This window comes from Mus caroli, chromosome 6 (assembly GCF_900094665.2).
Source record: "Mus caroli chromosome 6, CAROLI_EIJ_v1.1, whole genome shotgun sequence".
In the NCBI taxonomy this organism is placed as follows: domain Eukaryota; kingdom Metazoa; phylum Chordata; class Mammalia; order Rodentia; family Muridae; genus Mus; species Mus caroli.
This window is the reverse complement of record NC_034575.1, coordinates 49,560,870-49,573,203: the sequence shown is the minus strand read 5'-3', so window position 1 is coordinate 49,573,203 and position 12,334 is coordinate 49,560,870. Positions and strand designations below refer to the sequence as shown.

Here is a 12,334-nt window from a genome sequence, read left to right as displayed (position 1 = left end):
GAATTGTGGTTAGTGATTTGCCCAAGACCACTAAAATGCATGGGAATTTGAACCTACACTTACAGCCAGGAGTTCCCTGGAGGTGGTCTCGGGACCCACAGCAGGGGATTTACAGAGAGTCTAGGCAAGCAAGCAAACCCAGTCAGGGTTACCACCAGGACAAACAGCCTTGGTCTCAACCTGGCACCCTGGAATAGCTATGTACAAAGGTCTTAGCTGTGTCCCTTTGAAGGTGGGGGAGTCTGTCCTATTTATTGCCCCTGAATGTTGCCTCAGGACAGCTAACTCTCCACACCTTCACTCTACCCTGTGACACTAGAGAAAGCCCCAGGCTGAGCACTGTCCCCTGCAAGTGCTCTCAGGTCCAAGGGGCACAGACTAGACATCTACATCATAAGACACTAAGGTCTGACTGACTGATGCTGGGCTCTGTGACTTATGAACGGTGACTCCTTAGTCTACATACCTCCCAAAAGCACCCACAGCTTTTGGGCATACCTGGTCCTAATGTAGAAGCCTGAGGCCCCAGTCTGCTCCAGCAATATATACATGTAACAACAGCCAGGGACCTTGACTATGCACATCTGGGGTCCTGAATATAACATCAGGTGTGCTCAGCTGCTGGGAGGGGAGTGTGCTGTCAGAGCTCTGTGCCTGTCCTAGCCAGCTCCCTGGATGTAGTGATCTACTGAGGACCAGTCTCCAGAGGTGTCCATCCTGAAGGGCTGGCCCATGGAGAGCAGACAGGTATGGCCCTGAAGTAAGTGTGGTGCAGAGAGCAGCCAGATGAGTGAATAACACAAGGAAGAGACAAGTACATAGCTTGGGATGACCTGCTCAGAACTAGGAGAAGCCAGGCTAGAGATGTCTCCAAGACCTGGAGCAACCAGCTTAAAGATGGCAGGAGCCAATTTTGAAGCCCACACAGACATGAACCAAAGTCACCTATTCTGTTATCTGGTCTCCCTCTCAGTCTATGCCTACAGTGAGAATCTGGTAACAAAGAGGCTCTTGTGAACAAACAGCAGGACTTACTAAGTACTTTCTCCTGCAGCAGGCTTAGGAGACTTACTTGCTGAGGGCGCAGAAGCAGTGGACTGGCTTTGTACTGTCTTCTGCCTTGGATTATATGAGATGAGTGGCTGTAGCCTCTCGTTTATGGTGTGAACGCGAGGGAACTCTGGCTGGTACCATGCTTTCCCACTATAAAGCATGGATGCTTCATGGGGCAGTGTGAGGACTAGGGGGCTCAGATATATGCTAGTGCCCTGGACTCTTCCTCAGCAGGTCCTGGATTATACAAAGCCTCCAGGGGACAGACCACCAATAGGATGGGGAGGGGGCAGCTGACTCTGAAGGAGTAGCCAGCTTCTGTCTTCCCACATTTCCTTAACCCCTGTAGGAGCAACATGTAAGGCCTAGGAGAAGGATGCCACTGAAGCCAGCCCTGCTGCCTTTGGCTTGAGAGTCAGCCAGTCTATTGCACCCGCATGTCTGTAAAGCATGGCTTGTAGTGGGGCCTGCCCGTTAAAGAGGATGTGGCTTGAGGAATAGCTGTATAGTGCTTGGGACTGCACCTGGAATGATATGAGCACTAGCTCTTCATTGTTGAGCTCTGGGCAGGGATAGGCCTCCCCAGGCCTTTCCTGTCACAAAATAACACAGACTGAAATGCTCACACTGTGGGAGTCAGGACAAGATCTCCTCCATGGTGGGAAAGCTCTCATATGGTGGCTGCCTTGATCCCCACCACCTTCCACACGCAGGCCCTCTCTAGACCTGGTACCCACTTCACTGAGCTCCTGAGGAGAAGCAGATGGAGTGCAAACGTCCAAGGCACTGAGCCACCAGTGGTGGGGGTGGGGGTGAAAGATAAGACTTCTCAGTGAGAGCTTCTTAGGGGAGCTAGCCTCACCTGTACACTCCAGCTGTCTCAAAATCCAGCCATGGGGGCTACCTTAAAAACATTCCAGGATGGGTGGGAGTGTCTGGCAAAGAGAATTGTTGAAGGACTTGGATTTTTCCTTTGTGGGCTTCCACACACTAGAGCTGGTCTTGACTCCCATAAGTAGAATTACTCTGGCCCCAACAGTAGCTGGTTCCTTCACCCCACTACCATTCTATTCTCTCCTGGTCTGGTGTCTGACTGGAAGCTTTCCGCTTTCACAGCTAATGCTATCACCATTTCTTAGCTTGTTTATTTTAGTGTCATTTCTCCAGCCTTTTCTGAGTGAGTCCCTATGAAAAATGCAATCCCTTCTGCCATCAGAAATTAGGCCATAGTTCTCTGTGAGCAGACACTGTGTCTGCTCCACACACCTTTCACTGATGCCCCAGCGCAGAGGCTGGCATGGAAAGGTAATTGCTTGAGCCAGTTAGACAAGGTATGAGTATAATGGTTTGCTGGGGAGCTGGCATGTTTTGCTTTGGGGTATGTGTGGTCTGGAGTGGTCAGAGTGCTCTCTGGAGAGAGAGGAAGTTATCTGGGATGGAGCTGATATAGATACTATAAAGGGGGGCTGGGAAATGAACTCAAAAAGAAAGGGTAGCTTCCAGGGAGACAAAACTAGGTGAGGGTTGCCTGTTAGTGAAAAGGTAGAACAGTGTCTTCTAGACACTCCATATCAGCCGCCTTTCCTGCTACCTCCTCAACATAGAATAGGACCCTGTGGCCAAGAGGTGGCCAGTGATTGTTGGGTACATGGGTGGGTAAATGGGAGGATGGATGGATGGATGGATGGATGGATGAGCAAAAACAATGGGTGGAAAATTGAATGAAGTGTTTGGTGGGAGGGTAGTTGGATAGATGGACGACTATTTGGTAGGTTAATGGAGAGATGAAACATTGGGATAGATAATTGAACGAACCAGTTAGTGAGTTGAATGATGTTCAATCCAAGAAACTTGAGTATCTTTTTATTTCTCAGAGACATCAGAAAGACCTGGGAAAAGAAAAAGAACTTTGTGTTACCCTAGGCTAGGTGAACCTTGAGAGGCAGCAGGCAGCAGGCCATGAGCAGCCTCTTGCTTCCTCCCGGCTGTCTGTGGGCTCACTGGGCCATAGTCTATAAATGAATGTGAGAGAGAAGTAAGATGTAGGGAGAAGGGAGCCTGAGGTCTCCAGCTCCTCTAGTGCCCGGTTTGGGGACAGTTGGCTACAAGGCTGATATATAATGATGTCCTTTATTCCCTTCCCTGAATCTATAGAGTGAGAGAATTAGAAGGGCTGGCTTGATCTGTAGAAGCAATGGATTTTTCTAGACAGAGACTGGGGAGCATGTGTGTGTCTCCACACAGATAGGCCAGCAGGCATCTCTAGGCTAATTATGTGTCTCCCAGGCTGTGAACGCTTTCAGGGGAAAGAGTCCCAACAGGCATGTACACATTCCATTCCCATTTGCCTGCACTTAGCAATACATAAAGAGAAATGCAGGCACACAGTGTTCCCTGATAGACACATACGCATGGTCGCACAAGACCCACTCTGAAACAAGCACATATGGACAGTCATACAGGGCAGCATACACAGAGGGACAGCACAGCCCCAGGGACCAGCTGATCAACTGACTGACTCTTGAGATCCCCCTCAGAAAGCAAGAGATGCGGGGGAGCCAGAGACCCATGCGGCAGGCAGCTGACTCAGGTGCCAACAGACCCATAGCAGTCAGAGGTGGGAGTGTCTTTTGATGTTAAGGGAAAACACCAAATGAAGATTAATTGTTCCTTTCCCAGCGCAACTGGGCAGCCCATTTATCTTCCTCGCCCGTGGGTGTCTGAAGGCTTTGGAGCACCTAGGAGAAGGAGTAGTAGAGACTAATCACTCCATCTGGCCTGTGTCCCCCTCCCCCAGCGTAGGGCTGAAAGGACCTTTGACCAACCTAGAGCTGGTGACAGTTTGAGAGTCTCTGAGATCCTACACCAATAAGTAGGAACCCTGTGACCAAGAGAGGTAGATCAGAGATCTGGGGTATGGTTCTGTATTGTCTTGGAGTAAAGCAGGGGTTGGAGTTCTCAGGAGTGACTCCAGAGGAGTAGTCACATTTCCCACCCGTCTTCTTTATAAGCTGCCTGGACCATGGGTGGAGGGCAGGCAGGCCCTGGAGTCAATGGGTGCCGTCCTGCCCTGCTGGGTAGGAGCAGAAGTTGGGTGACCAAAGCAGGTGCCCAGTGCTGGAGCTTCTGCAGGTGCCAGAGGTTCTTTTTCTCAGCCCACTCTCATCACACACCCTCCCGTGTCCCTCTCCACTTTCTTCCAGATCAATTTTGTATTTCTGTTCAACATCGTCAGGATCCTGATGACGAAGTTACGAGCATCCACCACGTCTGAGACAATCCAATACAGGTAAGGAAATGCCTGGACACCTCGGCCTGGCGGGTATGGAAGAAGAAAGGGGGTTCTCTCACCAGAGCCCTTGGGGCCCTCACCCCTGGAGTTGCTTGAGCAAAGCATAGCACCGCATCTCCCCCTCCCCCAGTGAATCCTATCCTATAGGTAAGCTCAGGTTTGTTCTCACCCTCTTGCTTCCCCATCCAGGAAGGCAGTGAAGGCCACGCTGGTCCTCCTCCCCCTGTTGGGCATCACCTACATGCTCTTCTTTGTCAATCCTGGAGAGGACGACCTGTCCCAGATTGTGTTCATCTACTTCAATTCTTTCCTGCAGTCCTTCCAGGTAGACACCCCTACACCCACCCCCCGGGCCAGCACACCTCCCAGGCCCCGATGCTAACACTGAGCCGGCATGCTAGGATCAGTTATATGAGCACCAAAACACAAGCGCTTGCACATCCAGAACCCCACTTGGCCCCAGATGCTGACCAGGGTGCCCTGGTTGTATCACCCCCATCCTGGGACTTAACTGTCTTAGCACTTCTGAGAACACTTAGGACAAGCTCAGGATGTTGAGGCAAGAGGTCACACCCAGCTTAGAGCAGACCCTGGGGTAACTGCATGCCTTCTGAGCTCCACCCAGCCATCCTGTGTCCTCCCACACTGCTGGCTGGAATGACCCCTCAGCAGATGCCTGACATCGCCTTCCTTCCTTTCTAGGGTTTCTTTGTGTCCGTTTTCTACTGCTTCTTCAATGGAGAGGTAGGAGTCAGGGCCTTTGGGGTGGTCTAGGGGCTCAGGTCTCTTAGACTGTGCTCCCAGGTGGTCCAGCCAAGCTGCCCAGTCTTTCAGAAGAGCTTCGTCGCTGGCTCTTCTCAACTCCATCTATGGAGTTGAGGAGATGGGGCTAAGAAACCACTTAGCTTTAGGGAAATAGGACTTCTCCTGCAGAGCCAGCTTAGGTCAACTACACAAGCCAGGAGTAACATGCCTGTGCTTAATGTATGCCCTCAGAGTCTAGGAAGGTGCCCAGATAGCAGGACCTGAGGAAGCCAGACAGAGGGGATGACAGAGGGAAGCTTACAGAAATATGTGAGGTGGCATATGTCATTCAAGCAGTTCTTTACGAACTCGGCAGAGAAGAAACCGTCGGGGGCTGGTGGATGACTGCCAAAGCTCAGGACCTCAGTTCAAACCTGAGACTCACATGGTGGGGGAAGAGAATCTACTCCTGAAGGAAAGCTGACCTCCACATACGTGCTGTGGTGCTCAGTGAGAACACACATGCATGCACGCACACACACACACACACACACACACACACACACACACTCTCCTCTAAGGAAGAAGCTGTTGTCTTCCATTACAATACAAGCAGAAGAGAGTCAGTTTGGTGTAGAAAAGACGGAGCCAGGAGTTGTCCCTTAGGCAGTGGTAGAGAAGGCAGAGTACATAGCAGGCGACAAGAGGCTTTTCCTTGATGAGCAGAAAGCTGGGCCTGATGCCTGCTGAGTTGAGGGGCTGACTTACAGAGCCATAGTGACTAATTCATGGTGGCAGGGGAACTGGAACCTTAAGCAGGCCAGTAGCCTCTCCAGGAGAGGGAAAGAGAGGGTGGGTCCCTGAAGGAAACTGCGGGGCAGACACAGAGTTCAGGGGAGGACCTGAGTTTAAGACCTCACCAGCGCCCTGGAGTGAGGGTGGCAGGCCGAGGGCCATCCCAGAGAACTTTAATAGTTCTCGAGGTCGGGGTAAGGGATGGCAGAGGCAGGTGACTCTCCTTCCCTGCAGGTGCGCGCGGCCCTGAGAAAGCGGTGGCACCGCTGGCAGGACGACCACGCCCTCCGGGTGCCTGTGGCCCGGGCCATGTCCATCCCTACGTCGCCCACCAGGATCAGCTTCCACAGCATCAAGCAGACAGCTGCTGTGTGACCCTCTGTCACCGTCTGCCCAGCACTCCACCACTGAGGCAGCTTCCCCATCCTTTACAGCCTTCCCCTGGGTCCTCCTTGCTACCCTGACCCACAGGGTACAAGGTACAGGAGAAGGGAGGAGAATGAACACTCCCGCCTGGAAGGAAAGGAAAGCTCTGACATGGGGGGGCTCTGAAGGACCAGGGCCCAGTGCAGCCAGCCACACATCTTCAAGCACGAAGGAGCAGAGGGACATCACGGGACCCTCAGAAGGGATGCATCTCACACCATCAAGCCTCTGTGCACCCAGCCTCTTTTGTTGGGTCCTCACTGCAGCACCGTTTACATCTGAAGAAGCTGAGGCGCAGAGCAGGCAGGGACCTGGCCAAGTCACACAGCTACTTGCCCCACCTACAGCACCCACAGTTGGCTCTGCTCCTTGCTTTTCATCTCCACACGTGAGGGCGCCCTCTAAAGGCAAGGGAGACAAGAATGAACTTCTCTGGCTTCATCCCAGGAGCTGTCAAGCAGAGATGACCAGCCCTTCGCCAAGGTAGCCTTCTTCTTCCCCAGTCCGTTTCCCATGTAGCCTTCTTCTTCCCCAGTCCGTTTCCCATGTGTGTCCAGGAGAATGCTGGCTTTCAGTCGGCCATCCCTCCTGGGAGCCCCCCATTCAGTCTGGGCTCAGTGTGGGGACCTAGACCACGGGAAGTGAGTTAGATGGAAAGTCACACTCGCGGGCCAGTCATATACACAGTGCCTGACAGAAGGGAGAACAGAAGCGCCTGGGGAAGAAGGGTGAGGATCCCTCAAATCAGAGTATGCCTGGGAGTGATTGAAACAAGGGCCCCAGGATCTCGGTGACATCAGCCAGACATCTGTGGAGTTGGCCACCTTCAATTCGAGCAACTAGATGTTGGAGAGATATCGTGAGCCAGTAATAAAGGCAGAATGTCTGCAGGACATATCCATGCCCCTCTTCTTATGGGCTGGGCCCGAGCAGACCTTCCTGTGGAGTCTTTAGGTTCAAAGGGCCCGAATCATTCCTGTCACCCCAAAGGGTGGCATCTGCATCACCCGCAGCGTAAACCCCGCCTGTGCCAGGGACTAATATTCTGGAATTGGGAGGGAGAGGAGGCAAGGCCCTTCAGGCTCCGAAAGCAAGAAGAAAACAGCTTGATTTCAGGCTTCTCTTCCATTCCTCTGTCCCTGGAGCAGAAGAAGGACTTGAAAAGGCCCCTTGTCTAGGTACCCCACGAAAATAAACTTTGAAAACTTATCCAGCCGTACGCATTTTTATTTTGGCGTTTGATACATTTTAATGCATTTTTATTTTGGCGTTTGATACATTTTAAAGCGTGAAAAGATGTGGTTTCTGACACTTGGTAGATATTTGAATTTTAGAAAACTGTCGCAGCACTTTAAAACACACCAAATGACACCTAGACACTGCCTGGTTCCAGGGCCACTGTCACCTGTCTTCAAACACTTTGTCAGCAGGTGGCTTGTGTCGCTAGTTTTCTTTCCAGCCTCTCCATCATCCCACCCTGGGGAATTTTATTTTTAGAGGTCTCCTCTGGCCTATCAACTTCTCTGCCTGACTCTTGGGATTTTTCAAGACTTCTAGATCGGCCTATCAAGACTTTTATTTTTCTGTGTTTGTTGGACAGGACCTCACTTAGCTTAGGCTGGACTCATGCTTGCCTTGAACTTAAAATCCTGCCTCTGTCTTCTGAGCGCTAGGACTATAGACACATGCTTAAAAGCATTTTTAAATATAAACATTTTATTAAAGTCACATTGGATATTGGAAGTTTTTTTTAAAAACACTTTCATTTGGGGGTAGTGCTTGTGTGCTATAGTCTGTGTGTGGAGTCAGAGGAAAAAATTTTGGAAGACAATTTTCTCTTTTCACCATATGTGGGTCCTGCTTTGACATCAGCCATGGAGATGCAGAGTTTGGAGTTTGCCCAGCTGGCTTCCTGTCTTTCTTTGGGGATTATAGTTAAGTGATTGGATGAATCTCAGAAGAGACCTTGAACTTTGGATTTTTAACATTGTTGAGGTTAAAAGTTGGACTAAGTGCATTTTACATTAAGAGAAGTTTGAACAAGCATAGCAAGCTTAGAAAGGAAAAATATAAAATATATGATTCGAGTATTAAAGGGGTACCAGGAAGTGAAATGGAGCAAAATCCTGTGTTCTAGGAGATAACAGATTAAGGAAGTGGAACCTTGGGGCAAGATCCTTCCCAGCTAAGCCAGCCCCAATTAAATGTTGTTGTTGTTTTTTTTTTTTATAAGACTTGCCTTGGTCATGGTGTCTGTTCACAGCAGTAAAACCCTAACTAATACAGAAGACCCACATCATCTTGCTTTAGGGCAAGCACCATTACTGGCTGAGCCATCTTGCCAGCCCTAGATATTGGCAATTATAAATTATAGACAGTTTTTATAAGTAACTGTTAAGCCTAGGATGGAAATTATATGGAAATCACACCTCAAACAAGTGCATGGAAGTGTAATTGTTCCGGAATTCACGGATGCATTTTACAACAAGAATGAGTCAGAATTCAGGATCAACTTCTTTCTTTCCTTCCTTCTTTCCATCTCTCCTTTTTTACAGCTGCGTGTGCTGGGGCTTTTCAAATACACAAGCAGCTGTAGGCACGCCACGCGCATCTATATAATGCTTCTGAGATGTATGTCCCAAATTGCACGGCGATCTATCATCAAAAACACTCTACCCGCCTTCTCTTAAGCCCTCTTTATAGGGGACTGAAAAGAATGAGCTGAAAACGATCCTGAGATAAGCTTTGTGTCCCCAGACGGCATCTTCTGCGACGGCTCCCCGACTCACGTATCAGATAATGGTGGGAGCTGGTGAAGAGGCGGTTCCCACTTGGCAGTGCTCTAGAGAGTGCCATGGGCAAAGCTGTGCCTCTGCTTCTCTTGTCATTGGGGAGGTAGGTGGCAGAAATGCCTAGGCTTGGGTTTCTCTAGGGACAAAAGTCATGCATGCCCTGCAAAGTCTCCCTGCCTAGCTGGAGGAGCAGTGAGAGCTGAATTCATTAGCATCATGGCTCTTGTTTTGTTTTGTTTTATGTTTTGTTTTTTTTGAGACAGAGTTTCTCTGTGTAGCTCTGGCTGTCCTGAACTCACTTTGTAGACCAGGCTGGCCTCAAACCCAGAAATCCACCTGCCTCTGCCTCCCAAGTGCTGGGATTAAAGGCGTGCGCCACCACCACCCGGCATGGATGCTCTCTTAGAGCAAAGAGGTGTAAATGGCTTTGCCCCAAGAGGCTATATGAAGAGCTGTTGAGACTGGAAAAGACTGGAGACTTATCAGAGCCGATGCCACAGAGCCTCAGTACCACCCACCCGTGCTCCTCAGTAACACCCATCAGTGCTCCTCAGATGCCCTCTTCCATTGTACCACTCATTATTACCTAGAGGGTTCAGGGGTCTGTGATGTATGCTGGGTGGGACAGTGCTGCCCAGGTCTGCACCATGAGAAGTCTCCGGCTACAGACCAGTTGGGTAGAGATGTCACCCTAACCCTGCTCTGCTTCCTAGGCCCCAGTCATGGCCATGGCTGAGTGGTGGGTGTCCTCAAAATGCCACCAGAGACATTAGACCATCTCTCTGGGTCTGCACTCATTAACCTCACTCAGCATCTGCTCCCTACAGCCCCGTCAGTCCTCATTACCGTCCTGCAGTCTTCTGTGCTGTTAGTCCCTCACTGAGTGGCCTTCCTGGAGAGAAGCCTCATTATCAGATTCTGTCAGAACAACTTCCAACACCCAGACCCTGCAGGCCCTCAGGCGTTTGTTTAACCCTTCCACTCACCCTACCCTAGAAAGCTGGGAAAGAGGAGGGAGCACACCGGGCAAATTCCTCGTCCTAATCCAATGGCTTTGAGACACCAGCCTGAACCCCAGCCCCAGTCCCAGCCTAGTTCCAAGCCCAGGGGTCCTTTCCTAAAGGGGGACCAGAAAGTGCCTGATGGGTTTGTAAATGCTGGTAAATTATAATTGTGGTGAGTGATGGAGCATCTGTGGGGCAGAAGGATGAGGACAGCATTTCCCAGGGTGCTTTAGGGAGAATCCATGGTAGAAAAGCTAGCTACTGAAGGCCTGAAGTCTCTAAGAGCTCCAGGGTCCTGTGGAAGGGAGCTGGCATGGCATGGAGAAATTGGATTCTGAGAGAGTTAAAACAGTACAAACAAACAAAGCCAAAACCAATTATGTACTTGTCCAGGGATGGGAAAACAGGGCTCTCTAGAGTGGAGTCTTTCAAGACTCAGTAGACCCAGGAACCAGAGGCAGTATGATGCTCTGTGGTAGCTGTGAGCTCTGAGCATGAGCTAACAGGAAGAAAGTCATTCCAAGTCCCTTTCCCGCCGTGTGTGTTTGGATGCTATAGAAAGCTAAGGTGAGTCTGGCTTCTCTGAATCCTCTAGTCGAAAACAGCTGTAGCAGGAGAGGATGGGGAGGCCTGTTTAACACGTGCATCTATCTGCTCATCAATACGGACAGTATGGTTTCTAGGCTCTGCCCCTGAGGTCACCCCTTATTCTCTTGTGTGGGTTAGCATCACTTAAATATGCTAATTAGCAGGAGGAGTGGGTGGATCTTTCCACCTTTCTGTGGCGGATCCCTCCAGGTTTTCTGGCAGATCTCATAAGCAATGTAAAGCTCTCCACAAAGGTGCAAACATGGTGCTCATCACAAAACCACCAATGGCCTCAGCCTCTATCTGGCAAAGCCTGACTAATAGCCCCTTTCAGAGAGCCTTACTTCTAGACAGACACGGGCCTCTAGGTGTCCCTCCAACAGATGCTACTGCTGGACTAGATATCCCTGGGGACTATGCTGTTCCTTGCTGCCTCCCAGAGCTATTTAACCATTCACTGAGCATCTAGTCCCTTCTTATTGTTCCACTCACAGCTGGGTTAACCCATAGGAGTCCAGTGTTAGCAAGACAGACCATGGGCACAAAGAGAGCAACCAGCGTTGGAAAAGGGAAAAATCGATTCTTTCATTCCGTTCCCATCCTGATCTCCCATCGGAGCCCAAGGCCAGTTCCCAATACAGCATTTCTTCTTTTCCATTTCATGGGAATAACAGAAATGGGGATCTTGGGGGTATTTCTGTCACATCCTATAGAATCTTCAGCAGAGGACTCAGGGTGTAGTTCTTTGGTAGAGTGTTTTGCCTAACACCAAAGGCCCCAGCCTTGATTCACAGCACCACTAAATAAATGGCGTAACCCCTTCCTGAGGACATAGTGGCTGCAATAGCAATCTCAGCTCTTGGGAGGAGGAGGTGGGCGCATATCAAGTTCAAGACCAGCTTAGCTACATATCAAGTTCAAAGCCACAGTTATATAGTAAGATCCTGTCTATACCATAGCTGTCATATCACTGGTGGACAAAAGCCTAGATGGCAGGGGGTACAGTCTGCATTCCATCTGCACCTAAGGATGCAACCAGACAAGTTTACGCCTGCATCCTGGCCCTCTCACATGTCCCGGTTTGAACAATAAATTATATGTTCACCCCACTTAACCCCAAACTGTCTCACTATACAAGAGAGCCTTGTCTGCACTATACAAATGCAGCTGGAATAAATGAGTGGTGACTCCTAACGTTAGCACCTGCAGCTTGGGAAGAGAGCTGGTGTATAAGGGACCTTCCCAGGCAGAGTCCTGAGCCCCGTCTCAGTACCTGCTGGTTGAATCTACAAGTAAGCACAGGCAGGGGCGAGCTAATGAGTCTTGACCTGGAAATAAAGTTATCCCTCCCCATTGCTGGGAAGGTGGCAAAGTAACAAACTGCTCTTACCTAACTTTGCAGGCCACTAAGTAAAGCATCCTCTGGTTCTCCAAGGCCCCGTCTCCCATCAGCACCTCAGCATCATGGGCCCCACAGAGGGTCCTCTGCCTAGGAGGGCAGAACAATTGACTCATCACTGTTTCCCACCTCTGAGTTCTCTGGGGAAGGCAGAGTGGGGAGTCATGAGCATCCCTGCAGTGACCTTACCATATGCATCCTGACCACCAAGTACCTTCTGCTTATGAGAATTCACATTGCC

General features: G+C 50.2%; 1 protein-coding gene across 4 annotated transcripts in view; it reads left to right on the top strand.

Moving 5' to 3' along the window:
• Crhr2 (corticotropin releasing hormone receptor 2) overlaps window positions 1-7,519 on the top strand; it is a 43,372-nt gene extending 35,853 nt beyond the window's left edge. For all 4 annotated transcript variants that reach the window (XM_021164562.1, XM_021164561.2, XM_021164564.1 and 1 more), the window contains 4 exons: window positions 4,257-4,342; window positions 4,535-4,670; window positions 5,048-5,089; window positions 6,119-7,519. In XM_021164562.1, coding sequence (XP_021020221.1) covers window positions 4,257-4,342; window positions 4,535-4,670; window positions 5,048-5,089; window positions 6,119-6,259 — 405 coding nt within the window. In that variant the 3' untranslated portion in view covers window positions 6,260-7,519. The remainder of the gene's footprint in view (window positions 1-4,256; window positions 4,343-4,534; window positions 4,671-5,047; window positions 5,090-6,118) is intronic.
• Window positions 7,520-12,334: the final 4,815 nt, after the last annotated feature.